This window comes from Grampus griseus (genome assembly GCF_964374135.1).
Source record: "Grampus griseus genome assembly, chromosome: 19".
Classification (NCBI taxonomy): Eukaryota; Metazoa; Chordata; class Mammalia; order Artiodactyla; family Delphinidae; genus Grampus; species Grampus griseus.
The window spans coordinates 5,033,212-5,060,808 of NC_139013.1; the positions used below are offsets into that span (position 1 = coordinate 5,033,212).

Genomic DNA, 27,597 nt, shown 5'->3' on the forward strand with positions numbered 1-27,597 from the left:
TCAATAAAATCCTTCCCCTTGGGCTTCCCTGGTGGCGCAGAGGTTGAGAGTCCGCCTGCCGATGCAGGGGACACGGGTTCGTGCCCCGGTCTGCGAAGATCCCACATGCCGCGGAGTGGCTGGGCCCGTGAGCCATGGCCGCTGAGCCTGCGCATCCGGAGCCTGTGCTCCGCAAAGGGAGAGGCCAGAACAGTGAGAGGCCCGCGTACCACACACACACACACAAAATCCTTCCCCGACCTAGGAATGAGCATTCCTAGCACCATGCTATGAAATGGTCCTGAAATGCCTCCCGAACAGGTTTGAACTTATGGCCATGAGGGGGCGCTGCAAACTAAACTTGGAACTTGCCATCTGACTCTACAAGGCTTAAATCAATAGCTGGTGCAGTGGGTGACCTTCAAGACACCCTAAAAGTATTTTAGGGTGGAGATCAGGAATGAAGCACTCTGTGCGCTGTAAAAACGGTCAGAACAGGCCTTGGGATATTTAGATATTTTCAGGAGAAGATTTTATGAGCCCAAATTCTTGAATCTCCTCGTATCTAGATAAGCACTAAATCATTAATGGAGACATCTGCACATCATGACTAGCAGTAATCTCCACAAGACTGGTAGCAACATTCTGCAAAAATGTGTGCTTGATTGCATGTATCCCCTTTCACCAAAATAACAGTTATCGTGACTTTCTCCCCCTACCTCTTCAGACCAGTTCCTCAAAGCTATCTGAGACTGTCTCCTGGGGTATAGTCCTCATTTTGCCCCAAATAAAACAACGCACACCTCTCGCGTTGTGCATTTTTTCCAGTCGACATTCTTATAAAAAGAAAAATATGTTTTCCGCTTTTTTTTTTTGCTTTCTCTTTTTATGGTACCTATATGGGGTGATGGATACTTACTAAACTTATTGATAACTATTTCAACACATGAAAGTCAGAACATTATGCTGTACACCTTAAATTCATACAGTGATGTATGTCAAGTACATCTCAATAAAACTGGGGGGGGGGAAGTTTTAAGAGGCAAATAAAACACTTTGGGGAAAAAAGAAAAAAATGAACAATGCAATTTACAACAAATTTTTACAGTGTATTGCTCTTTTTAAAGCAATGGTTAGTGACGGAGATTATCACACGGCTTAGTCCTCCAGTCTCAAGACTCCGGGATTTGTCCCTGAGCCTCTGGAACTGACACGTGTTGTCATTCGGCCTCATTCGGCCACCTGGCTGAATGAGAAACAGAAAGGAAAAACTGTTCGGTAGGGTGTCAGCATGAATGGGCCATTCTACACAGGGAAAGTTTTGTATCTTCCATTCTAGTTTGTAATATAGAGCCAAGTCCAGCTCTTCTTTCCTTGAACTGCCTAAATTAATTCTAATTGCAGGAATTGTTCCGGGATGGAACTAGCGCCCCACAGCTACCACTTGGAGACCCACGTTCCCAACCACTGAATTGCTTGAGCCGCAGGAGCGGGACGTGAGAGAAACCTGCTCTCACGCTTTTTATTGAAATCGTTTTCAACTTGTCAGGAGGAAACATCTTAGTTTCAGACACAACTGAAAGCTTTTATCTTAAACCTGTTCCAGATAAGAACTTAAGACGAGCGTTTTCGTGGTACATAAAAGTACCGTTACCCACCCCGCCTCCAGACGCCGGCTGAGCGGGTTAGGGCCCTCCTCCCGCAGCCTCTCATCTGTAGCGCTCCGCCCAGGCCGCGCTCCCGGAAGTTCCGCCTCTAAGTCTACGCGTGCGCAATTTCTTACAGAACCGGAAGTTTAACTCTCGGAACGACGATCGCTCTGCGGGGCGTAAATTTTTCTAGTGTAAATCTGTGCTACGTGGTCCCCCCTTACTCCATCCTCAGGGTCTCGGAGTCACTTCAGACCTAAAATCCCATCACCCGGCCCTCCGCCCGAAGTAAATCCAGACGTCGCCGATACAGGTCGGGTATGTTTTCCTTTGGGTTTGAATTCGTTCTGAGGCTGGTCGGTTCTCTTGGCTTTTCCGCCTTCGGTCCAGGTAGACACCTTCATTCGCGACATTTTCCTGTTTAAAACCCTTTAGTACCTCCGCCCTCCCCCTCGCCCCTCCATGTAACGTCCTCTTACGCGAGGTGGATGCACGCCGCACACCCCCCCCCCAACCCCCAGCCTCACCCTCTCAGCCCCTGGAGGGCAGGCGGGTCGCCCCGCAGAGGTGTCTTCCTGGTCCTGGGATTCTGGGGAGCCCGCCCGTCTCCTGAGACCCACTCCCTCCCTCTCAGCCCCTCTGCCCTCGCGTCTCCTCGGGTCTGTCCTTCTGCCCCACAGGCCTCCCTTTCGTAGTCAGCCCTTCCTCTCACCCTGCGTTGGGGGAGGTGACCTGGGCCAGCCTAGTGACACCCATGGTTCTATCATCTCAAATTCCACCCGATGGAAAATGGTCTCTTGCGGTTGGCGGGCATCTTATTCAGTCTCCATCCCTGTAAATATGTTGGCGAGGCGACCAGGAGAAGCAGAGACAGAGAGACTGAGAGAGAAATAGAACAACTGAGGCAAAAGAATGAGGGAGCATCGTTAGGAACATAGAGGATGCTGAGCGACTTGTAAATAGACTGTAAAATAAAAGCGATTATGCCTTGAAAGGAGCAAGTGAATGAACTAGAGAAGTATATAAAAAGCTGGATGTCCAGAGTTTGACATAGAGCAGCATAGAGAGAGGGGCTCTGGATCACCGGTAGCGGGCGGCTAACAGTGGTGAGGCCCTTCACACAGAGTCGGAGAGAGGATAAAATGTGGACCCATGGCCTTCGTAGCATTATGGTGCTGGGAGAGTATGAGGACAAGGGATGATAAGAAGAGCAGAAGAAGAGGGAGAGCTGGAAGGAAGCACAGCCACTTGCCATGCCAGAGAGTGGGGAGGAAGGGAGAGTAACAGGGATAGAAGGGGTGTAACCTGGAGGGCAGAGAGGGAGCACAGACAAGGGAAGAAAGAGGCAGAAATACATAGAGATTTAGGACAATCAGGAAGGGTGGAGAGAGAGAACATCAAGGGGGGAACAGGTTGCAGAGTGGGGCAGGACAGGTGGGAGAAAAGAAATAGAGAGGAGGGCAGGAACAGCAGGAGAGCGGAGGGGAAGAGAAAGAGAAAGAAATAGGGAGACCCAGACAGAATGAAATGGAAGCACATAGTAGTGCAGATAGAAGGGGGGAAACTGGATGCAGTCACAGTGTATTCCTCATATGTACAGAATTTTTATTCATCGGTTATATATCTATAAATCTGGAAAAGAAAAAGAAAGTGGGAGGTGTGCTGGGCTTGCTTCCTGTCAGTGGTGCTCAATCCAGACTTCACATTAGATTGATAAGGCATTTTGCATATGCGTGTTTTCTACCCCCTGACTAGAGATTTCCCTTCCTATCGTCAGTGTGGTGTGCAGCCTCAATAGTACTTAACGTGCCCGAAGTGATTGCAGTCTGGATCCGTCATTGAACATCAGGACTCTGAGTCCCCCCATTCCTGAGGGCTGAGATCTGGGCTGAGGGTGAGGGCTCTGCTCTGCGTGGGGATGGATCAGGGCTGGTCTGTGACCTGCAGGGGATCGTCGGGTCCAGCTGAGGTGCCCGCTGCTGCTGGGTACGTGAGGGCCTCACCAGGAGGGGAGCGAGATCTGAAGGAAAGTGTGGGAAAACTCACCTGTTGGATTCTGTGTAGGAGTTTATTGCCCCAAATCCCTCCTGGGACAGTGGGCAGCAGAGGACCGTCTGTTCCCCATGCTGAGGGCTTCCCTGTGTGTGTGCTGGTGACTCAGGAAGGGGGTGTGTTGATTCTAAGCATTAAGCAGCCTGTTTCCAGCTTTGAAGATCGACCTCTAAAGACTCCTGTTGCTTGAGGAAGAAGCCCTGAAGAGGAGGAAGAGGAAAGAAAAGGAGTCAGAAATGGCTCTTTCTCAGGTAATGTCATATTCTCAGTTGATTTTTCTGATTTTTCTGATTTTCCTCAGATGCCCTTATTTGGACTCGGTAAACTTGTCTGACTCTGAAGTATCCCGCCTGACACCTGTACATTTACACCCACCCGGGTCCTTCCCTCAGGGCCTGTCATCTCCACTTAGATCCCGTCTCCCCATGACCCAGTGACCTGGAACTTGTGAAGAGGCTCCACTGGGTGTAGTCCTGGGCAGGGCTTCACACCCATGGATTAGAGACGTGGTGTCAATGCTATTGGGCAGCAGGGATTGCTTAGGGCCCCATCAGGATGCACTGTCTGCTCTCTGTAAACCAGGATAAAGAAGCTGCATATGGAAGTCACGTATTAATATGCACGATAGTGGGGTAAAATCTGAAAGATAGACCAGCAAGTGGAAATTCTTTCTGACATTTTCCAGGCAATTGAAGCTAAATGACTGAGTCACTTTGTTCTAATCCTAATGATTGAGAAGGAAATGGAATGGAGATTCAGAAGCAAACTTCAGTGATAATGGGTGTTTTATTGCTTCATTGAATTTAAACTGTGAAATCAACCTAAATTTCTGACAGTTGGAAATTCTTTAAGTCACTTTCATCACTCCATTCCTCAGAAGTTATTTTTTTTTTTTTAAAGAAGATGTTGGGGGTAGGAGTTAATTAATTAATTTTTGCTGTGTTGGGTCTTTGTTTCTGTGCGAGGGCTTTCTCTAGTTGTGGCAAGCGGGGGCCAGTCTTCATCGCGGTGCGCGTGCCTCTCACTATTGCGGCACGCGTATCTCTCAGTATCGCGGCCTCTCGTTGCAGAGCACAGGCTCCAGACGCGCAGGCTTAGTAGTTGTGGCTCAGGGGCCTAGTTGCTCCGCGGCATGTGGGATCCTCCCAGACCAGGGCTCGAACCCGTGTCCCCTACATTAGCAGGCAGATTCTCAACCACTGCGCCACCAGGGAAGCCCGGAAGTTGTCTTTTTACTCTCTGTGTGTTATATCCTTTTACACACAGAAGTGTTTTTTTTTTTTTTTTTTTTTTTTGCGGTACGCGGGCCTCTGACTGTTGTGGCCTCTCCCCTTGCGGAGCACAGGCTCCGGACGCGCAGGCTCCGGACGGGCAGGCTCAGCGGCCATGGCTCACGGGCCCAGCCGCTCCGCGGCATGTGGGATCTTCCCGGACCGGGGCACGAACCGTGTCCCCTGCATCGGCAGGCGGACTCTCAACCACTGCGCCACCAGGGAAGCCCATGCAACTGATTTTTGCGTGCTCATTTTTTATGCTGCAACTTTTCTAACGTTGCTCTTTGGAGTAGTAGCTTTCTCTTGGAATCTTTTTGATTTCTACGTATAAAACTTGTCACCTAAAAATAAGATAATTTTACTTCTTTTTCAGTTTGGATAACTTTCAATTTTTTCTTGGTGTTCAATGGCTCTGTCTGGGACGTTCAGTAGTTTCTTGAACAGTAGGGTGGAATGTGCATCTTTCTCCTTTTTGTTGTAATCATTTAGCAGTGTGAACTTCCCCTTTAGTACCGCTTTCACTGTCAGAAATTTTCGTATGTAGTCTTTTTGTTTTCATTCAAGTATTCTTACATTTTCCTTGTGATTTCTTCTTTGGTGATTGCTTCTTTAAGAATGAGCTGTGTAATGTCCACATTTGGCAGATTTTCCTGTTTTGCTTCTGCTTTCTATTTGTAATTTTATTTCCTTGTGTTTAGAGAAGATACTCTTTATGATCTCAGTCTTCTCTAATTTGTTCAGATTTGTTTTGTGGGAGATGTGGTCTGTCCTGGAGAATGTTTTATGCATGTTGGGGAAGGCTGTGTTTTCTGCTGCTGTTGTTGGGTGGAGTGTTCTGTACATGTCTGTTAGGTACAGTTGTACTGTAGTGTTTTTCAAGTCCTCTGTTAACTTATTGATCTTCTTTTTCTTTCCATGTGTAGGTAAGCCCAGGATATTGAAATCTGATACTAATATTGTGCTATCTATTTCTCTCTTTATTTCTGTTAAGATTTGCTTCATTTTAGGGCGAGCAATGTTGTTAGATGTATACATATTTATAATTGTTCTAGCTTTTGGTAATTTTACCCCTTTACTGTTATATAATGTATTTTGTCTCGTGTTTGTGTACTTATTTTATTTTGTCTGGTATAATGTAGTCACCCCTGCTGTCATTAGGATGGAATTTTTTTTTTCCTTTCACTTTTCGCCTTTCCCTGTCCTTGTATTTGTGAATGTTAACAGTTCCAACTCTGACACGCTCTCTCTGTGTTTCTTGTTCTCTGTTTTCCTCCTGTTACTTCCTCTAGTGGTCCCTGCTCAGGCACACTGTACAGTGATGAAAGGCAGGAGCCCTGGCCAGCCCCCTTCACTCCACTGTAACTTCAGAGAGAATGCACTATTTCCTTCTTCTTCTTTTGTTTTTTAATTTAAAAAATTTTTTTTGGCCGCACCTCGTGGCATGTGGGATCTTAGTTCCCCGACCCCGGATCCAACCCATGCCCCGTGCAGTGGAAGCATGGAGTCTTAACCACTGGACCACCAGGGAAGTCCTGAGTGTTTCCTTCTTATTTTCTTCTTATCGTATCATTTGGTGAAGTGTTCTTGCTTAATTACATTTTTTCCATATTCTTATTTGTCATGACTTTTAATTCTCCAGGAATTGTTAACTTTATTTTTGTGATAATTTGTTTCTTAATCTGTGGAAATTATGCATAATACTAATAAAATGCATAATGTTGCATCAATGTTTTATTAGTAGGAAAAACAAACATTTTATGGCTTTTGTTAATGCCTGCTTATGTATGTTTAAATGGAGAAAAATGGTATGTATATTTTTGAATATAATTATTTTATTGAGATTGCCCTTAAAGTATTCTGTTTGTTTCATGTTAGTACCACTTAGTAGAGTTGATACTTTTTCATCTCGCCAAAAATTCTGATATTCAAATGAATAAAAATGAGTAGTAAAAAAAAAGCAAAAATATGTCCTGAGACAACACCCCTCATTGTGACTTTTGTTTAAAGCCACTGTGGCCTTTGTCATTTCTGAACTCACAGTTCATACCCGTAACTCATCTAGATATTGAATATCACTTAGTGGTTTTTTTTTTTTTTTTTTTTGCGGTACGCGGGCCTCTCACTGTTGTGGCCTCTCCCGTTGCAGAGCACAGGCTCCGGACGCGCAGGCTCAGTGGCCATGGTTCACGGGCCCAGCTGCTCCGCGGCATGTGGGATCTTCCCGGACCGGGGCACAAACCCGTGTCCCCTGCATTGGCAGGTGGACTCTCAACCACTGCGCCACCAGGGAAGCCCTCACTTAGTGTTTAAAACATAATGTATAATGCTTCTGCATAGACAATGAATTATTGAATTTTATTTGTATGTATTATATTTCATGTATTGTCCACAAATATGAAAAAAATCTACATTAATTGTAAGGTATCATAATTTTATGAGAAAGCATAAGAAATAAAACTTAGAGATGTACAATTTGCTCTGAATCCCTTTACATAGATCTGTCAGAATACATACTTCAACTGAATTGATCCTTACTCTTCTCTTGTCATTTGGTGTGAAAATGAGAACTCTCCTCAGGGCCCCTTGGTGAAATGTGTTTTCATTTCAGGGACCGTTAACATTCAAGGATGTGGCCATAGAATTCACTGAGGAGGAGTGGGAATGCCTGGACCCTGCTCAGAGGGCCTTATACAGGGACGTGATGTTGGAGAACTACAGGAACCTGATCTCCGTGGGTGAGGATAATTTCCCTCTAGATGTTGCTATCTGCCCTTGGGTATCTTTGCATTTTCCCTTCTGTGCCTCTTGGGAGCACCTGTTTTTCTTGACTGATCTAAAATGCCTGCTGACCGAGATACTAAAACCTTCAGGATACAGCATCAGGAGTTTAAATTTTTATTTAGTTATTTACTTTATGGCCTCACTGCACAGCACGGCATGTGTGATCTTAGTTCCCTGACCAGGCCTCAAACCTGCGGACCCTGCAACCCTGCATTGGAAACACGGTGTCTTAACCACTAGACCGCCAGGGAAGTCCTGGCATCAGTTTAAACCTAACTTTCCTCAGATGATCTGCCCACTTCATGATACATTAGGAGATGTTTTAGAGCTTACATATTTACAAAGTTCATTGGAAAGTTTGGACATATCCACTTTCATGTTTCCTACCCATGTACTTTTGAGATAGGAGTTGTAGTAAGTGAGCTGCATTTCTGCGTTTTCTTTTTTTTTTTGAATTTAATTTTATTTATTTTTTTATACAGCAGGTTCTTATTAGTCATCCATTTTATACACATCAGTGTATACATGTCAATCCCAATCTCCTAATTCATAACATCACCACCCCCACCCCCTGCCGCTTTCCCCCCTTGGTGTCCATACGTTTGTTCTCTACATCTGTGTCTCAATTTCTGTCCTGCAAACCAGTTCATCTGTACCATTTTTCTAGGTTCCACATATATGCGTTAATATACGATATTTGTTTTACTAGTTCTGATCTACTTCACTCTGTATGACAGTCTCTAGATCCATCCACGGCTATACAAATGACCCAATTTCGTTCCTTTTTATGGCTGAGTAATATTCCATTGTATATATGTACCACATCTTCTTTATCCATTTGTCTGTCAATGGGCATTTAGGTTGCTTCCATGACCTGGCTATTGTAAATAGTGCTGCAATGAACATTGGGGTGCATGTGTCTTTTTGAATTATGGTTTTCTCTGGGTATATGCCCAGTAGTGGGATTGCTGAGTTATATGGTAATTCTACTTCTGGTTTTTTAAGGAACCTCCGTACTGTTCTCCATAGTGGCTGTATCAATTTAAATTCCCACCAAGTGTGCAAGAGGGTTGCCTTTTCTCCACACCCTCTCCAGCATTTGTTGCTTGTAGATTTTCTGATGATGCCCATTCTAACTGGTGTGAGGTGATACCTCATTGTAGTTTTTTCTTTTTTTTTTTGTGGTACGCGGGCCTCTCACCGCTGTGGCCCCTCCCGTTGAGGAGCACAGGCTCCGGACACGCAGGCCCAGCAGCCACGGCCCACGGGTCCAGCCGCTCCGTGGCATGTGGGATCTTCCCGGACCGGAACACAAACCTGTGTCCCCTGCATCGGCAGGCGGACTTCCAACCACTGCGCCACCAGGGAAGCCCTCATTGTAGTTTTGATTTGTATTTCTCTAATAATTAGTGATGTTGAGCAGCTTTTCATGTGCTTCTTGGCCATCTGTAAGTCTTCTTTGGAGAAATGTCTATTTAGGTCTTCTGCCCATTTTTGGATTGGGCTGTTTGTTTCTTTAATATTGAGCTGCATGAGCTGTTTATATATTTTGGAGATTAATCCTTTGTCGATTCATTTGCAGATATTTTCTCCCATTTTGAGGGTTGTCTTTTCGTCTTGTTTATGGTTTGCTTTGCTGTGCAAAAGCTTGTTTCATTAGGTCCCATTTGTTTATTTTTGTTTTTATTTCCATTTCTGTAGGAGGTGGATCAAAAAAGACCTTGCTGGGATTTATGTTGAAGAGTGTTCTTCCTATGTTTTCCTCTAAGAGTTTTATAGTGTCCGGTCTTACATTTAGGTCTCGAATACATTTTGAGTTTATTTTTGTGTATGGTGTTTGGGAGTGTTCTCATTTCATTCTTTCACATGTAGCTGTCCAGTTTTCCCAGCACCACTTATTGAAGAGACTGTCTTTTCTCCATTGTATATCCTTGCCTCTTTTGTGATAGATTAGTTGACCATAGGTGCATGGGTTTACATTTGGGCTTTCTATCTTGTTCCATTGATCTGTATTTCTGTTTTTGTGCCAGTACCATATTGTCTTTATTACTGTAGCTTTGTAGTATAGTGTGAAGTCAGGGAGTCTGATTCCTCCAGCTCTGATTTTTTCTGTCAATACTGCTTTGGCTGTTCAGGGTCTTTTGTGTCTCCATACAAATTATAAGATGATTTGTTCTAGTTCCGTAAAAAATGCCATTGGTAATTTGATAGGGATTGCATTCAATCTGTAGATTGCTTTGGGTAGTAGAGTCATTTTCACAGTATTGAGTTTTCCAGTCCAAGAACATGGTATATCTCTCCATCTGTTGGCATCATCTTTAATTTCTTTCATCAGTGTCTTATAGTTTTCTGCATACAGGTCTTTTGTCTCCCTAGGTTTATTCCTAGGTATTTTATTCTTTTTGTTGCAATGGTAAATGGGAGTGTTTCCTTAATTTCTCTTTCAGATGTTTCATCATTAGTGTATAGGAATGCAAGAGATTTCTGTGCATTAATTTTGTATCATGCAACTTTACCAAATTCATTGATTAGCTCTAGTAGTTTTCTGGTGGCATCTTTAGGATTCTCTATGTATCTATCATGTCATCTGCAAACAGTGACAGTTTTACTTCTTCTTTTCCAATTTATATTCCTTTTATTTCTTTTTCTTCTCTAATTGCCGAGGCTAGGAGTTCCAAAACTATGTTGAATGGTAGCGGTGAGAGTGGACATCCTTGTCTTTCTCCTGATCTTAGAGGAAATGCTTTCAGTTTTTCACCATTGAGAATGATGTTTGCTGTGGCTTTGTCATATATGGCCTTCATTATGTTGAGATAGGTTCCCTCTGTGCCCACTTTCTGGAGAGTTTTTATCATAAATGGGTGTTGAATTTTGTCAAAAGCTTTTTCTGTATCGATTGAGATGATCACGTGGTTTTTTTTTTCTTTAATTTATTTTATTTGTATTTATTTTTGGCTGTATTGGGTCTTTATTGCTGTGCGTGGGCTTTCTCTACTTGCGGCGAGCGGGGGCTACTCTTGATTGTGGTGCACAGGCTTCATTGTGGTGGCTTCTTCTGTTGTGGAGCACGGGCTCTAGGCGTGCAGGCTTCAGTAGTTGTGGCACACGGGCTCAGTAGTTGTGGCTCACAGGCTCTAGAGCACAGGCTCGGTAGTTGTGGCATGTGGGCTTAGTTGCTCCACGGCATGTGGGATCTTCCCAGACCAGGGCTCGAACCTGTGTCCCCTGCATTGGCAGGCAGATTCTTAACCACTGCACCACCAGGGAAGCCCAGTCATATGGCTTTTATTCTTCAATTTGTTAATATGGTGTATCACATTGATTAATTTGTGTATGTTGAGGAATCCTTGCATCCCTGGGATAAATCCCACTTGATCATGGTGTATGATCCTTTTAATGTGTTGCTGGATTCTGTTTGCTAGTATTTTGTTGAGGATTTTTGTGTCTGTGTTCATCAGTGATATTGGTCTGTAATTTTCTTCTTTTGTAGTATCTTTGTTTGGTTTGGGTATCAGGGTGATGGTGGCTTCATAGAATGAGTTTGGGAGTGTTCCTTCCTCTGCAATTTTTTGGAAGAGTTTGAGAAGGGTGGGTGTTAGCTCTTCTGTAAATGTTTGTTAGAATTCACCTGTGAAGCCATCTGGTCCTGGACTTTCGTTTGTTGGAAGATTTTTAATCACAGTTTCAATTTCATTACTTGTGATTGGTCTGTTCATATTGTCTATTTCTCCCTGGTTCAGTCTTGGCAGGTTATACCTTTCTAAGAATTTGTCCATTTCTTCCAGGTTGTCCATTTTATTGGCATAGAGTTGCTTGTAGTAGTTTCTTGGGATGTTTTGTATTTCTGCGGTGTCTTGTAACTTCTCCTTTTTATTTCTAATTTTATTGAATTGAGTCCTCTTCCTCTTTTTCTTGAGGAGACTGACTAATGGTTTATCAATTTTGTTTATCTTCTCAAGGAACCAGCTTTTAGTTTTATTGATCTTTGCTATTGTTTTCTTTGTTTCTATTTCATTTATTTCTGCTCTGATCTTTATGATTTCTTTCCTTCTGCTAACTTTTGGTTTTGTTTGTTCTTCTTTCTCTAGTTCTTTTAGGTGTAAGTTTAGATTGTTTATTTGAGATTTTTCTTGTTTGTTGAGGTAGGCTTGTATAGCTATAAACTTCCTTCTTGGAACTGCTTTTGCTCCATCCTATAGGTTTTGGATCATCATGTTTTCATTCTCATTTGTCTTTAGGTATTTTTTGGTTTCCTCTTTGATTTCTTCAGTGATCTCTTGGTTATTTAGTAACGTATTGTTTAGCCTCCATGTGTTTGTGTTTTTTATGTTTTTTTCCCTGTAATTGATTTCCAATCTCATAGCATTGTGGTCAGAAAAGATGCTCGATATGATTTTAATTTTCTTAAATTTACTGAGGCTTGATTTGTGACCAAGATGTGATCTATCCTGGAGAATGTTCCATGCGTTCTTGAGAAGAAAGTGTAATCTGCTGTTTTTGGATGGAATGTCCTATAAATATCAATTAAATCTCTCTGGTCTATTGTGTCATTTAAAGCTTGTGTTTCCTTCTTTATTTTCTGTTTGGATGATCTGTCCATTGGTGTAAGTGAGGTGTTAAAGTCCCCCACTATTATTGTGTCACTGTCGATTTCCTCTTTTATAGCTGTTAGCAGTTGCCTTATGTATTGAGGTGCTCCTATGTTGGGTGCATATATATTTATAACTGTTACATCTTCTTCTTGCATTGATCCCTTGATCATTATGTATTGTCCTTTCTTGTCTCTTGTTACATTCTTTATTTTAAAGTCTATTTTATCTGATACGAGTATTGCTACTCCAGCTTTCTTTTGATTTCCATTTGCATGGAATATCTTTTTCCATCCCCTCACTTTCAGTCTGTGTGTGTCCCTAGGTCTGAAGTGGGTCTCTTGTAGGCAGCATGTATATGTGTCTTGTTTTTGTATCCATTCAGCAAGCCTGTATCTTTTGGTTGGAGCATTTAATCCATTCACGTTTAAGGTAATTACTGATATGTATGTTCCTGTGACCATTTTCTTAATCGTTTTGGGTTTGTTTTTGTAGGTCCTTTTCTTCTCTTGTGTTTCCCACTTAGAGAAGTTCCTTTAGCATTTGTTGTAGAGCTGGTTTGGTGGTGCTGAATTCTCTTAGCTTTTGCTTGTCTGTAAAGCGTTTGATTTCTCCATCAAATCTGAATGAGATCCTTGCTGGGTAGAGTAATCTTGGTTGTAGGTTTTTTCCTTTCATCACTTCATATATGTCATGCCACTCCCTTCTGGCTTGTAGAGTTTCTGCTGAGAAATCAGCTGTTAACCTTATGGGAGTTCTCTTGTATGTTATTTGTCATTTTTCCCTTGCTGCTTTCAATAATTTTTCTTTGTCTTTAATTTTTGCCAATTTGATTGCTATGTGTCTCGGCATGTTTCTCCTTGGGTTTATCCTGTTTGGGACTCTCTGTGCTTCCTGGACTTGGGTGGCTATTTCCTTTCCCATGTTAGGGAAGTTTTCGACTATAATCTCTTCAAATATTTTCTCGGGTCCTCTCTCTCTCTCTTCTCGTTCTGTGACCCCTATAATGCGAATATTGTGTTTAATGTTGTCCCAGAGGTCTCTTAGGCTGTCTTCATTTCTTTTCATTCTTTTTTCTTTATTCTATTGTGCAGCAGTGAATTCCACTCTTCGGTCTTCCAGGTCACTTATCCGTTCTTCTGCCTCAGTTATTCTGCTATTGATTCCTTCTAGTGTATTTTCTGTTTCAATTATTGTATTGTTCATCTGTTTGTTTGTTCTTTAATTCTTCTAGGTCTTTGTTAAACATTTCTTGCATCTTCTCGATCTTTGCCTCCATTCTTTTTCCGAGGTCCTGGATCATCTTCACTATCATTATTCTGAATTCTTTTTCTGGAAGGTTACCTATTTCCACTTCATTTAGTTGTTTTTCTGGGGTTTTATCTTGTTCCTTCATCTGGTACATAGCCCTCTGCCTTTTCATCTTGTCTATCTTTCTGTGAATGTGGTTTTTGTTCCACAGGCTGCAGGATTGTAGTTCTTCTAGCTTCTGTTGGCTGCCCTCTGGTGGATGAGGCTATCTAAGAGGCTTGAGCAAGTTTCCTGATGGGAGGGACTGGTGGTGGGTAGAGCTGGCTGTTGCTCTGGTGGGCAGAGCTCAGTAAAACTTTAATCCGCTTGTCTGCTGATGGGTGGGGCTGTGTCCCCTCTCTGTTGGTTGTTTGGCCTGAGGTGACCCAACACTGGAGCCTACCCAGGCTCTTTGGTGGGGCTAATGGTGGAGTCTGGGAGGGCTCACACCAAGGAGTACTTCCCAGAACTTCTGCTGCCAGTGTCCTTGTCCTCACGGTGAGACAGAGCCACCCGCCACCTCTCCAGGAGATCCCCCAACACTAGGAGGTACGTCTGGTTCAATCTCTATGGGGTCACTGCTCCTTCCCCTGGGTCCCGATGCACACACTGCTTTATGTGTGCCCTCCAAGAGTGGAGTCTCTGTTTCCCCCAGTCCTGTCGAAGTCCTGCAGTCAAATCCTGCTAGCCTTCAAAGTCTGATTCTCTAGGAATTCTTCCTCCTGTTCCCGGACCCCCAGGTTGGGAAGCCTGATGTGGGGCTCAGAACCTGCACTCCAGTGGGTGGACTGCTGTGGTATAAGTGTTCTCCAGTTTGTGGGTCACCTACCCAGCAGTTACAGGATTTGATTTTATTGTGATTGCGCCCCTCCTACTGTCTCATTGTGGCTTCTCCTTTGTCTTTGGATGTGGGATATCTTCTTTTGGTGAGTTCCAGTGTCTTCCTGTCGATGATTGTTCAGCAGTTAGTTGTGATTCCAGTGTTCTCTCAAGAGGGAGTGGATTTCTGCATTTTAACTGTTCCCTGTGTATTCAGAAGGAGGCAAACAGTGGGTGAGTTTCTGAAATATTTTTCTAGACCCCTCAGTAGTGTCCTCAATCCTTAGCTGAATAAAGAACCATGATTCTGGAAAATCCACAGCAAACCATGTTTCTTTTTTCTCAGGTATAGGAATTTCTGTTTATCATCCGAATATTTTACCCGTATTGTAGCAAGAGGCAGAATGTTGGGCTGTGGAGTGACATGAATGCATCTTGGGGATGTATCAAAGTGTGAACACAGGTCAGATCTCAGAAAGGCAGAAGGGAGGCCTCATTATTAATAGTGTTTGGCAACTGTGCCCTAGTCAGACAGTTATAGGGCTCTGTCCTTCAACACGTAAAATGTATTCTTTCACCCTCCAGTGGGTCTGCTGCTCAAACAGACACAAAAGCACAATTTTTATCATGATCTACGACACTCGCCATCTGGCTCCTGTGAACTTGCTGTTGATTGTCGTTGAGGAGCATGAGGCAGGCTGTTTTATGAAGGTCTCTTGCCCTTTCATCTCTCCTTCAGTGCATGGTTCCACTGTATGCTCAGTTGTCAGTCCAGTCATCAATCCCTGAACATTTCCTGCTTCCGTCCCCATTTGATATTTTTAGGAAGCCTCATCAGAAGATGGGAAAACACTGGCTGCTCTTTGATTCCATCTCGCACCTCAGAACCTGCATTGATCTGTCTCAATCCCTGTCTTCTTGTTTAGATCCCTGAGCCATTTCTTTTTAAAAAAATTTTTAAATTTGTTTTTGGCTGTGTTGGATCTTCATTGCTACACGCAGGCTTTTCTCTAGTTGCGACGAGCGGGAGCTACTCTTTGTTGTGGCGTGCGGGCTTCTCATTGTGGTGACTTCTCTTGTTGCGGAGCACAGGCTCTAGGTGTGCAGGCTTCAGTAGTTGTGGCGCGCAGGCTTCAGTAGTTGTGGCATGTGGGCCCGGTAGTTGTGGCTTACGGGCTCTGGAGTGCAGCCTAGGTAGTTGTGGCACGTGGGTTTAGTTGCTCTGTGGCGTGAAGAATCTTCCCAGGCCAGGGCTCGAACCCATGTCCCCTGCTTTGGCAGGTGGATTCTTAACCACTGCACCACCAGGGAAGCCCTGTAATATTTTTCTGCTATGTACAAATCACTTCAAGCTATGTAGTGGAGTGGTCATCATGGATGTGAGAAAGTATCAACAGAGCCTGACTGATAAGTCTTTGCAGGTTTTTTTTCTGATTTTGAGGAATGCCACAAACCCATGTCTCAGAGTTACTAGAATTCCATTTTATCCCCATTCTCAATAACAATTGTCACCTCTGGTCTTTTTAATGAGAGCTATTCTAAGAGGCATGATGTAATATCTCATTGTGGTTTTTATTATCATTCCTCCTGAGGGCACCTCTGAAAATTGGGAGGTTTCCTCCAGTTCAGTCTCAATGTGATTTAAGAAAGGACTGGGGAGTCAAAGACCAGCAAATTGTCATGAACTTTGCTACACTTTTCTGTTTAGTGTTTTCGGGATAGTTAGTTGCTTGAGTGGTATCGCTTATTAACTCGTTTGCAGAGTTTTCCCAAAGGCTTGTATGTTTATGTATTGTTTTAAACTTGGGTTCCACATATGTTAATGAGTGCCTCTTGTTTACTTTTCTGCTATCCGGCTGATATCACTCCTCATTGGTTTCATTTTTTTCCTTGCAAAGCTAGTGTTAAAAAATACAATGGTATGATTTCTAGTAATTTGAGGGGTAGGCTAATTTTAATGTTTGATCACCTGGAGTGTTAGCATGAACTTTTGATATTCTAAAGCCAATACATTTTTTGTTTAAAGTATATTTATAGTTAATATTTTAGTAGCATTCTTTCTTGTGTTCACATTCTTAACTAATGTAATTATATCCTTAAAATGCTCAGACTTTGGCTGTTAATATAACTAGAGAATATTTCATTTATTAATATTTAATTTTGATTTACAGATGATATAACATTTCAGAATGTTTTCTGCTTCTTCATGGGCGCATAGTTTTGTAGGAGTTATTTAGAAAAATATTTTCGTTATATCATGGACGTTTTATAGCAATTACTCTATTACCACGAAAATAGTGTCAGGGCTCTTTTATATCAGGCAAATTAGATTTAAAGTTATAGATAGGGGCTTCCCTGGTGGCGCAGTAGTTGAGAGTACGCCTGCCGATGCAGAGGACACGGGTTCGTGCCCCAGTCCGGGAAGATCCCACATGCTGCAGAGCGGCTGGGCCCCTGAGCCATGGCCGCTGAGCCTGCGCGTCCGGAGCCTGTGCTCCGCAACGGGAGAGGCCACAACAGTGAGAGGCCTGCGTACCACGAAAAAAAAAAAAAGTTATAGATAAATTTAATATCATATTACATGCTTCATAGATAACCACCATCCACAACCACCATCAGTGAGCATTACGTTAAATTATAGTAGTACCAGTCAGGGATTGCTGTGGTCCTCAGGAGCTGTAATTTTTCTCCACAAACTCCGTTGATTTTTCAGAATTATTCTTCCTTCCTCTGTGTCTTTGCCACTGGATTAGTTTCTACCCTAGAGCATTGCATGTTTGAGATTTGAGCATTTACTGCTTTTCCCCTTACATACTCTTTGGCCTCAGCAAAGTACTTTGCTGATGCCTTCCTGCTGCTAGAACTGTGGGCTTAGTGTAGTGTAAGAGTGTTGGGTGGGAGGGACACAGCCAGTCTCTAAGATGTGTTTTTCATTCTGACATACCATCTCCTAGAATCGCAACATCAATTCAGCTGTGTTTCAATGACAGTGCACACTTGGTGAGCTCAGAATGTTTCTGAAAAACTTTGTTCCCATTTGCCAGTTCCCACAGACAATTACAAGTTCCTAATGAATATCACTAGAGTGTAGTAGAGACTTTCCCTTTTTTATGACGCCTGAAGGCAGTCGGGGGTTCACATGGAGGAAACAGAAAACTCAGAGGTCTCACACTGGTTAGTGATGTTAAATATATTTTCTTTTTCCTACTTTTATTCTGTATATTGATTTTAGTGAAACGTCTCTTACTCTTTTTGCCCGTTGTCTAATTTCGCAGCCCCGTTCCATCAAGGCAAGCCAAGGGACCAGTTTTGGCAGATAAGTTGTGAGTGGAAGTAATGAATTTCTCATCTCAATCACCGAGTCCGTATTTTTAATAAATCACAATATCACACCTAAGAATTCTGATTTTACAGATATACCCAGAATGTATGTAAACATTTCACCACATTGACATGCTGTAAAAAATTGTCAATAGGAGCATTTTTTCCTAGCCAGAACTTTTAACTCTTGGTACTTTAGTCTGGTGGGCTGCTTGGGTTGAGGGTCATCTTAAGAATATGTTTTCTCACACTGTAAGTCCAGATGCACATCCTGGTTGTCTCAGTAGTTTCTTTGTCTATTGAGTTCATGTACGTAATCCTCTTGAGTCTACTTCCTTTCCTTGAAAAATCTTGATAATTTTCCTCAAGCCTTTTCAAAGGAATAAGTACTGTTAGATGGCTTTGAATAGTGTATTTTTTATAGTAAAAACTCAAAAGTTATTTTGGTTGAAAAGATATATTATTATTCTGTTATTTTTATTATACTATCTCTTTGTCTGCATTATATCTTGTATACCTTATTTTTGCAATTTGTTCCCCACAATATTGTATCTGACCATAATTAAATAAATTTACAAGTTGCTCATTCTTCATTACATGTATGCCAGAGCCAATGAACTGGATGTTTAAGGTCCCTGCATACGTAGGGAGTTGCTCATTTATTGGCTGTTCATGTAACTGGAGAATGTTTCATTTATTGATAATTAATTTATTTAATTTTGATTTCCAGATGGTGATCTTACAGATGTTTTATGCTTCTTCATGGGTACATAGTTTTATAGGAGGTTTTTAGAAATATTTAGTTGTTTTAAAAAAATGTTTTATTGGGACTTCTCTGGTTGTCTAGCAGTTAAGACATCGTGTTCCCAATTCGGGGGGCACTGGTTTGATCCCTGGTCGGGGAACTATGATCCTGCATGCCACATGGGCCTGGTCAAAAAAAAAAAAAATTTATCAAATTCTTCATTTTCTCTGTGTTATATTTGTTTCCCAGTTCTAAAGTGTCAGTCATTTAGATTATTCATTAGATAAGCTAGTTTTGGTTTATTTATTGTTACAATATATTTTTGGTTCTTTAGTATTTATTCATGTATAATAAGTATTCTGAAAATATATATACATACACACACACACATATAGTTTAATATCCTTTTCTCCTCGAGTAAAGATTACCAGTATGTTTACTGATAATTGGTATGTGCTTTGGTTGGCATCATGGGTGAAAACTACACTTTGATAGCTAACAGCAGTTTTTCCAATGTGAGTATTTTTGTCATAGGTTGTTTAAAAGTGCGCCATAAAATTACTGGAATTACCTCTGATGACTTTAGGTTTAGTAAAGAATCATTCCTATTGTGTTTCTTCAAATTGTAATATCATGGTTGGTGAGGTTCATAACTTTGCTTGATAGAAGTATTATTTGGTTTAGTATGGCTTATTTAACCTGAAACATTTATTCATGAATTGTAGTGAATGGGATACTTACGGTTCTTTATATCTTGTAGATATCTCTTACATGCATGTGATCAAGATATTACAACTGAAAGCAAATACTGATAGAGGAGAAGTATTCCAAACCGTGATGTCAGAAAGACATGAAAGGAATGAAATGAAACATTTTTACCTCAGCGATGTTCAAGAAAATATGTATGACTTAGTGTCTCAGAAGAGAGATGAGGAAAGTGATTACAACCAAATACCTATAACCCATAACGAAAATCTCACTGAGAAGGGAGATGAACATGTTAGAAGTGTTGCAGGAATCAAGCCTATTGAAAATAGGCTGGCATTAAGCTTTTGGGTTGAACTGCATATATTTAAAAGTGAAGAGAAGATTGATGAATTTATTCAAGTGGACAAGGATATCAGGAGTAGTGCCTCATTTTCACCACTTGAAGGAACTTCTTCTAGTGTGCAAACCAACATTTCTAGTACACATGTGAGTGGTTTTATGCGTCCTTCAGTAGTGACACAAGAACAGGAAGCACACAGAGAAGGATCTTACAAATGTAATCTGTGTGGCAAAACCTTCCTTCAGGGATCATACCTCAAAAGACATCAGATCTTCCATACAGGAGGGAAAGTACATAAATGTGATGTATGTGAAAAAGTCTTTACTCACAATTCATACCTTGCAAGTCATCAGAGAACTCATACTGGAGAGGAACCTTACAAATGTAATGAGTGTGGGAAAATCTTTCATTACAGCTCAGAACTTGGAAGACATCAGTTTCTCCATACAGAAGAGAAATTACATAAATGTAATGTATGTGAAAATGTCTTTATTCGAAATTCATTCCTTGCAAGATATCGGAGAAATCATAATGGGGAGAAACCTTATAAATGTAATGAGTGTGGCAAATTCTTTAATCAAAAGGCATACCTTATAAAGCATCAGAGAGTTCATAATGAAGAGAAGTCTTACAAATGTAATGTGTGTAGCAGGGTCTTCAATCGAAATTCAAATCTTGAAAGTCATCAGAGAATTCATACTGGAGAGAAACCTTACAAATGTAATGACTGTGGCAGGTTCTTTTCTCAAAAGCCAAACCTTGGAAAGCATCAGAGAGTTCATACTGGAGAGAAACCTTACAAATGTAATGAGTGTGGGAAAATCTTTCATTACAGCTCAAAACCTGGCAGACATCAGTTTCTCCATACAGAAGAGAAATTACATAAATGTGATGCGTGTGAAAATGTCTTTCCTCAAAATTCATTACTTGCAAGATATCAGAGAAATCATACTGGGGAGAAACCTTATAAATGTATTGAGTGTGGTAAGTTTTTTAGTCGAAAAGCACACCTTAAAAGTCATAAGGGAACTCATACTGGAGAGAAACCTTACAAGTGTATTAAGTGTGGCAAGCTCTTTAGTCGAAAAAGTAACCTAACAAGACATCAGAGAATTCATACGGGAGAGAAACCTTACAAGTGTATCGGGTGTGATAAGTTCTTTAGTCGAAAAGCACACCTTATAAGACACCAGACAATTCATACTGGAGAGAATCCTTACAAACGTGATGAGTGTGCCATGGTCTTTAGTGAAAAATCACACCTTGTAAGTCATCAAAAAATTCATACCGGAGAGAGCTGATACAAATGTAATGAGTTTGGCAAAACCTTTTATCACATCTCAGCCCTCACTCAACACCTGAGAATCCATACAGGACAGAAATTATATTGGGTTGCCCAGAAGGTTCAGTTTTTTCCGTAAGGTGGCTCTAGGAGCACTTAGTTGTCTTTAACTTCATTCAAACAATGTTGTTAGATTTTATGTGACAGCTGCGATATCAGCGTGCATTTTAAAAAAAGACATAAAATTTGGTGAATTTTTGTGTAGCCATTTTAATATTGAAGATGGAAGGAAAAAAGCAACAATTTTCAGCATATTACTCTTCATTATTTCAAGAAAGGTAAAAACACAACTGAAACGCAAAAAAAGGTTTGTGCAGTGTATGGAGAAGGTGCTGTGACTGATCGAACGTGTCAAAAGTGGTTTGCGAAATTTCGTGCTGGAGATTTCTCACTGGGTGATGCTCCACGGTCAGGTAGACCATTTGAAGTTGATAGTGATCAAATTGAGACATGAATTGAGAACAATCAACAGTATACCACGTGGGAGATAGCCGACATACTCAAAATATCCAAATCAAGCGTTGAAAATCATTTGCACCAGCTTGGTTATATGAATTGCTTTGATGCTTGGGTTCCACATAAGTTAAGCGAAAAAAAAAACCTTGACCGTATATCTGCATGCGATTCTCTACTTAAACATAATAAAAAGTTCTGTTCTTAAAATAAATTGTGATGGGTGATGAAAAGTGGATACTGGGGGCTTCCCTGGTGGCGCAGTGGTTGAGAGTCCGCCTGCCAATGCAGGGGACACGGGTTCGTGCCCCGGTCCAGGAAGATCCCACATGCCGCGGAGCGGCTGGGCCCATAAGCCATGGCCGCTGAGCCTGCGCGTCTGGAGCCTGTGCTCTGCAATGGGAGAGGCCACAACAGTGACAGGCCCGCCTACCGCAAAAAAAAAAAAAAAAAAAAAGTGGATACTGTACAATCATGTGGAATGGAAGAGATCGTGGGCCATGTGAAGTGCACCACCACCAACCACACGGACAGCTAGTCTTCATCCAAAGAAGATGATGTGTCTACAGTGCGATTGGAAGTCCTCTATTTTGAGCTCCTTCCAGAAAACCAAACGATTAATTCCAACAAGTACTGCTCCCAGTTAGACCAACTGAAAGCAGCACTCCATGAAAAGCATCCGGAATTAGTCAACAGAAAACGCATAATCTTCCATCAGGATAACGCAAGACCACGTGTTTCTTTGATGACCAGGCAAAAACTGTTACAGCTTGGCTGGGAAGTTCTAATTCATCTGCCATATTCACCATGGCGCCATGGATTTCTGTTTATTTCGGTCTTTACAAAATTCTCTTAATGGAAAAAATTTCAATTCCCTGGAAGACTGTAAAAGGCAACTGGCACAGTTCTTTGCTCAAAAAGATGAAAAGCTTTGGGAAGTTGGAATTATGAAGTTTCCTGAAAAATGGCAGAAGGTAGTGGAACAAAAGGGTGTATGTTGTTCAATAAAGTTCTTGGTGAAAATGAAAAAAATGTGTCTTTTATTTTTTCTTAAAAACAGAAGGCACTTTTTGGCCAACTCAATATAAATGTGATGAATTTGGCAAAGTCTATAGTTGAAATTCAGACCTTGCAATTCATCTGAGAATTCATAATGCAGAAAAATCCCTAAAAGGTAATGAGTGTTGGAAAGCTTTTCGTGAGATCTCAACCCATACTACAAATCAGGTAATAAATACAGAGGAGAAATCATATTAATGTGATATATGTGGAAAGGTCTTCGTTCAAAATTGACACTTTAGGGACATCCCTAGCGATCCAGTAGTTAAGACACAAATGTAATGTGTGTGGCAAGGCTTTTACCCAAAGATCACAAGGTGGGACATACTGGAGCGATACCTTATAAATGAAATGAGTGTGACGAAACCTTTTCTTGACTTCAAGTATTAGTTAACTGCAGACAGTCCATTGGAAAGAAACCCTTCAAATGTATGAGCAGAGGCTTTATCCAGGCCTCACAATGCACTAGATTTCTCAATGTATATCTTTGAGAGAAAGCACACAAAGCAGTATGTGTGCTAAGGCTTGTACCTGAAGATCAACGCTCTGAAACAGAGAATGTATTTTGAAGAGCAACGTTTCAAATGTCATGAATGTTGTAAAAATTTTCATCAGCTATCCACACCTTTGTTGTAATGTGAGCATTGATACAGGTCAGAAACGATAGATATTTACTGAACATGGAAAGAAATTGACCCAACAGTGCATCCTCAGGGTCCACCAAAGAACTCACATTGGGAGGGAATCCTTACGAATGTAAGGATTCCCTTACATTAAGTAAATTTTTTGAATTAGGTACATTTTTTGAGCAATTCTTACAACAGATAACATATCAGAGAATCCATACTAGGAATAAATGTCTTATTTGTCCAAGGTTAATGTGAGATACTGTATGCTGCAGAATCATTGCAAGTGACGATACGTTAAAACGTATGACATGATGTTTGTAGTACCAGAAGAAGGACATATGTAGAAGTATGCCAGTATCTTCTCTGTATAAATATGTAATTATTGGAGTTCTTTTGAAAAGACTACATTATATTTATAACCTTTCAACCTGAAGTTTGAAATCTTGACCTTATGCCTGCATTACAGGTCTTTCATGATAGTCTCTGGGAAGGAATCTATAAAATGAGGGGTCCAATTTGATTAGGTGTGGGTCAGTCACATCCATGTTTCCTGAGAAAACAAGGACCTTGAATTATCAAATTCAATATTGTTTGAATTATCAACAAGGGGGGACAAAAAATAATGTAAAACTGTGACATGATTTATCATGTTAATTCATGTGTCTTTTAAAAAAATTAATTTTTGGCTGTGTTGGGTCTTCGTTTCTGTGTGAGGGCTTTCTCCAGTTGCGGCGAGCGGGGGCCTCTCACTGTCGCGGCCTCTCCCGTTGCGGAGCACAGGCTCCAGATGCTCAGGCTCAGTAGTTGTGGCTCACGGGCTTAGTTGCTCTGCAGCATGTGGGATCTTCCCAGACCAGGGCTCGAACCCGTGTCCCCTACATTGGCAGGCAGATTCTTAACCACTGTGCCACCACGGAAGCCTCATGTGTCTTTTTGTAGATAGGTCATAGTGGGTTATAGGACAGAATGCTTTACTAACTGACCATGAATAGGTCAGGCAGGACGTTAAGGGAATGGGCTTTTCATGGGAGGAGAGTGACAGGTTAACAGGGACTGATTATGTGGTAGGCAGAATGCATGGGAAAATTTGGTCACTTCCTCCATTGCATGGGAATAGCTGTTGTATAGATCTATGATTAATGAAAAACTAGTCTCATTCTTCGAAATTAAAGGGAGAGCAGTTATCACAAGAGGAAAATTTAATCAAAAGTCCCAGAATTCTAGGGCTTCCATGGTGGCACAGTGGTTAAGAATCCACCTGCCAATGCAGGGGACACGGGTTCGAGCCCTGGACTGGGAAGATCTCACATGCCGCGGAGCAACTGCAGCCCATGTGCCACAACTGCTGAGCCTGTGCTCTAGAGTCCGGGAGCCACAACTACTGAGGCCACGTGCTACAACTACTGAAGCTCGCATGCCTAGAGCCCATGCTCCGCAACAAGAGAAGCCACCACAATGAGAAGCCTGCGCACCGCAACGAGGAGTGGCCCCCACTCGCTGCAACTAGAGAAAGCCTGCGTGCAGCAATGAAGACCCAGCACAGCCAAAGATAAATAAATAAATAAATGTATAAAAAAATAAAGCCCCAGAATTCTATGTGTATATGTATGTTTGACATTTAACTGCTGTCATTGCCTTTTGCTACTGTTTTATTCAGAATGTATCATAGGTCTCTTGTTTTAATTAATAAAATTTAATTATTTTTTATGATCCTAATGAATCATGTTCCTTTCACCACCACAGTTTTCTTCCACCTAGGTACTTTATACCAGAAGGTAACAGTGCATCCGTAGGTTCTTGGGCTTTAGAGAATCTAACAATTTCTATCCATGATCGTTTCGAAAAACTTACAAGTAGATTATTTATCCTTGTGTTGTTGTCTCCAAACTTTTCTCCAGAATATTTTTGTGGCTATAATGAAATGCAGTTCTGTGGCAGTTTCTGAGTGTCATGTCATTCTGATGAATTTCTGTCTTTATGATTATAAAATAGATTTCCTTATTCTTGACACATTATTTACTCATTAATTTACTTTGTATTATGTTAGCCACTATTTTGAATGGTGTTGAAATGGTGTATTTTTTTATGCTTTTTTACTGTGTAAAGTTTTGGAGTGCATTTCTTGTGGGAGACATATTGTTGTCTGTGTTCAAAAAAAGTGCAGTTGAGGGCTTCCCAGGTGGCGCAGTGGTTGAGAGTCCGCCTGCTGATGCAGGGGACACGGGTTCGTGCCCCGGTCCGGGAAGATCCCACATGCCACGGAGCGGCTGGGCCCGTGAGCCATGACCGCTGAGCCTGCGCGTCCGGAGCCTGTGCTCCGCAACGGGATAGGCCACAACAATGAGAGGCCCACGTACAGAAAAAAAAATAAAATAAAAAAAAAATAATAAAAATGTGATACATTTTCTTGTATTCGTATGTGTGATACACCAGGACGTTCTGATCATTGTACCTGGAAATACTTAAAATGTTAATTTCCCTATCTAAAATTCATCATATTTGAATGGATTCTAGTGTCTCTATGGATGAAATGTTTCATATGTTAGGGATGTGATAAAACGCACTCTGTAGCAGATGTTATCTAAGATATTGTTATCAAAATATCGAGGGTTGAAATGAACTTACTGCATATTTGATAATCTAGTTTTACTTTCTCTAGGGTTCATATAAGAATATACCTCCCTATTAAATGCCCTTAGAAATGTTGCAACGTAATTATTATTTACATGGAAATAAATTCCAGTGTCTTCTGAAGAATATTTCACAGCCTCTGTTATCCACACTTGTCAGAACTTTCAAAAATATAAACAAAGAGACGAGCTAAACTATACTGCATCTTGCAAAAAATACAAAGTAAAACGTTCTAATTATCTTCATGATGAACATAGAGTCATCTGAGATTACATTGCTTAGTTTTTATGTACATAAGTATAATTTCATAAACAAGTTTTTCTAGTATATAGTTAAACATAATTTTCACAAGTGTGGAATAGAGCAAGTGTCTCAAAGGATAATGTAGTTCTCATAGAAAGCAAAATATTTTTTCTGTTGCTCCCTATTTTCATGGTATCTATATGAGATGATGGATGCTTACTAAACATTGCGGTAATTATTTCAATATATGTAAGTCAGAACATGATGCTGTACCCCTTAAAATCATACAGTGATGTATGTCACGTACCTCTCAAAACTGGGGATAAAATGTGGTTTTAAAAGGCAAATAAAACACTAGCAAAAAAGAAAGAACAATGCAATTTATAACAATTAAAATTTTAAACCCTTTTAAAAACTCTTTTTAAAACAATGGTTAGGTACGGAAATTATCATATGCCTTAGTCCTCCAGCCTCAAACCCCAAGTTTTGCCCGAGTCTGTGGAACTGAGCAGAGTGTTGGGTTTGTTGTCCTGGCTGAATTAGGAATAGAAAGGAAAAGCTCTTCTGTAGGGTGTCAGTGTGAAATGGCCCATTCTCCCCAGGGAGGGTTTTGTATTTCTCATTCTGGTTTGTAATAAAGAGAGAATTCCAGCTCTTGTTTCCTAAAACTAATTCAACTTCAGGAAATGTTCCCAGATCAAACTACTGCGCCACAGCTACCACTTGGAGGCCCAAGTTCCCGACCACTGAATTGCTGGAGTCTCAGGAGCGGGACATGCGAGCAACCTGCTGGCAAAAACAGCTGTTTATTGAAACCACTTTTAACTTGTTGGGAGAGAAACATCTCAGTTTCCCACATCAGTGGCCCACACATCTGTAAGCTTTTACCTTAAAAGTGTTCCAGAAAGTCACTTAAAATCAGCAGTTACAAGAAAAGGGGAAGCACGGCGCTCTCACTCGCCCCGCCACCCCAGACCCTTCCCCCCGCTCTCTGCGCAGAGCTGGGCTCTCGCCCCGCCCCTAGCCAGTAGCGGCCCGCCCAGAGCCCGCCCCCGGAAGTCCCGCCTGGTCCCTTCGGACGCACTTTCCTCCTGAACCGGAAACGGGGTACACGTGTTGGAGGTCTCGCTACGAAGTATTTCTACTTTGCTGTAAGTATGTGCTGCGCTGTTCCCCGTATTCTGCCTTCAGGGTCTTGGGAGTGACTATTAACCTTACACCCCAGCGCCTGGCCCTCCGGCCGAGTAAATCCAGACGCTGTTACAGGTTGGGTATCTGTTCACTTGGGTTGAAATCGGTGCGAGGTTGCCTGTTCTCGTGGCTTTTCTGCCTTCCATGTAGACACCGCGTTTCGCGTCGTTTTCCTTCATAAAACCCTTCAGTACCCCCGCCCCCCGCACTGAGAAGTCCTCTTCCGCGAGGGGGATTCGCGCCCCCTAGCCTCGCACTCTCGGTCTTCGGTCCACCGAGACACAGCCTTTCGCGACATTTTCCTGCTTAAAATCCTTCATTACCTCCGCCTGCGCCTTGTAAAGTCCCCTTCTGCGAGGTGGATTCGCGCGCCCGCAGCTTCGCTCTCTCCCGCTGCCGGCGAGGCCGTGTCCTCTCCCTGGCCCTGGCATTCTGGAGAGCCCGCTCCTCTCCTGAGACCCCCTCGCTCCCTCCCAGCCCCTCTGTCCTCGCGTCTCCTCAG

General features: G+C 41.9%; 1 protein-coding gene across 3 annotated transcripts; it reads left to right on the forward strand.

Annotated features, from left to right (window-relative positions):
• Positions 1–1,789: 1,789 nt before the first annotated feature.
• LOC309837114 (uncharacterized protein) lies at positions 1,790–22,351 on the forward strand. 3 transcript variants are annotated; one of them, XM_082677475.1, is made up of 4 exons: positions 1,790–1,946; positions 3,813–3,931; positions 7,563–7,689; positions 19,260–22,351. In XM_082677475.1, exons 2-4 carry the CDS (start codon positions 3,917–3,919, stop codon positions 20,846–20,848), a joined length of 1,731 nt encoding a protein of 576 aa, XP_082533601.1. In that variant the 5' UTR covers positions 1,790–1,946; positions 3,813–3,916; the 3' UTR covers positions 20,849–22,351. The 3 variants fall into 3 exon arrangements, with proteins under 3 accessions (XP_082533601.1, XP_082533599.1, XP_082533600.1); XM_082677473.1 differs by having other exon boundaries at positions 3,834–3,931; XM_082677474.1 differs by lacking the exon at positions 1,790–1,946 and having other exon boundaries at positions 2,402–3,931.
• The last annotated feature ends 5,246 nt before the right edge of the window (positions 22,352–27,597 follow it).

Coding starts and splice junctions, on each gene's coding strand:
- LOC309837114 (XM_082677475.1), top strand. Junction 7,690..19,259: donor CAGGAACCTGATCTCCGTGG/GTGAGGATAATT, acceptor TATATCTTGTAG/ATATCTCTTACATGCATGTG.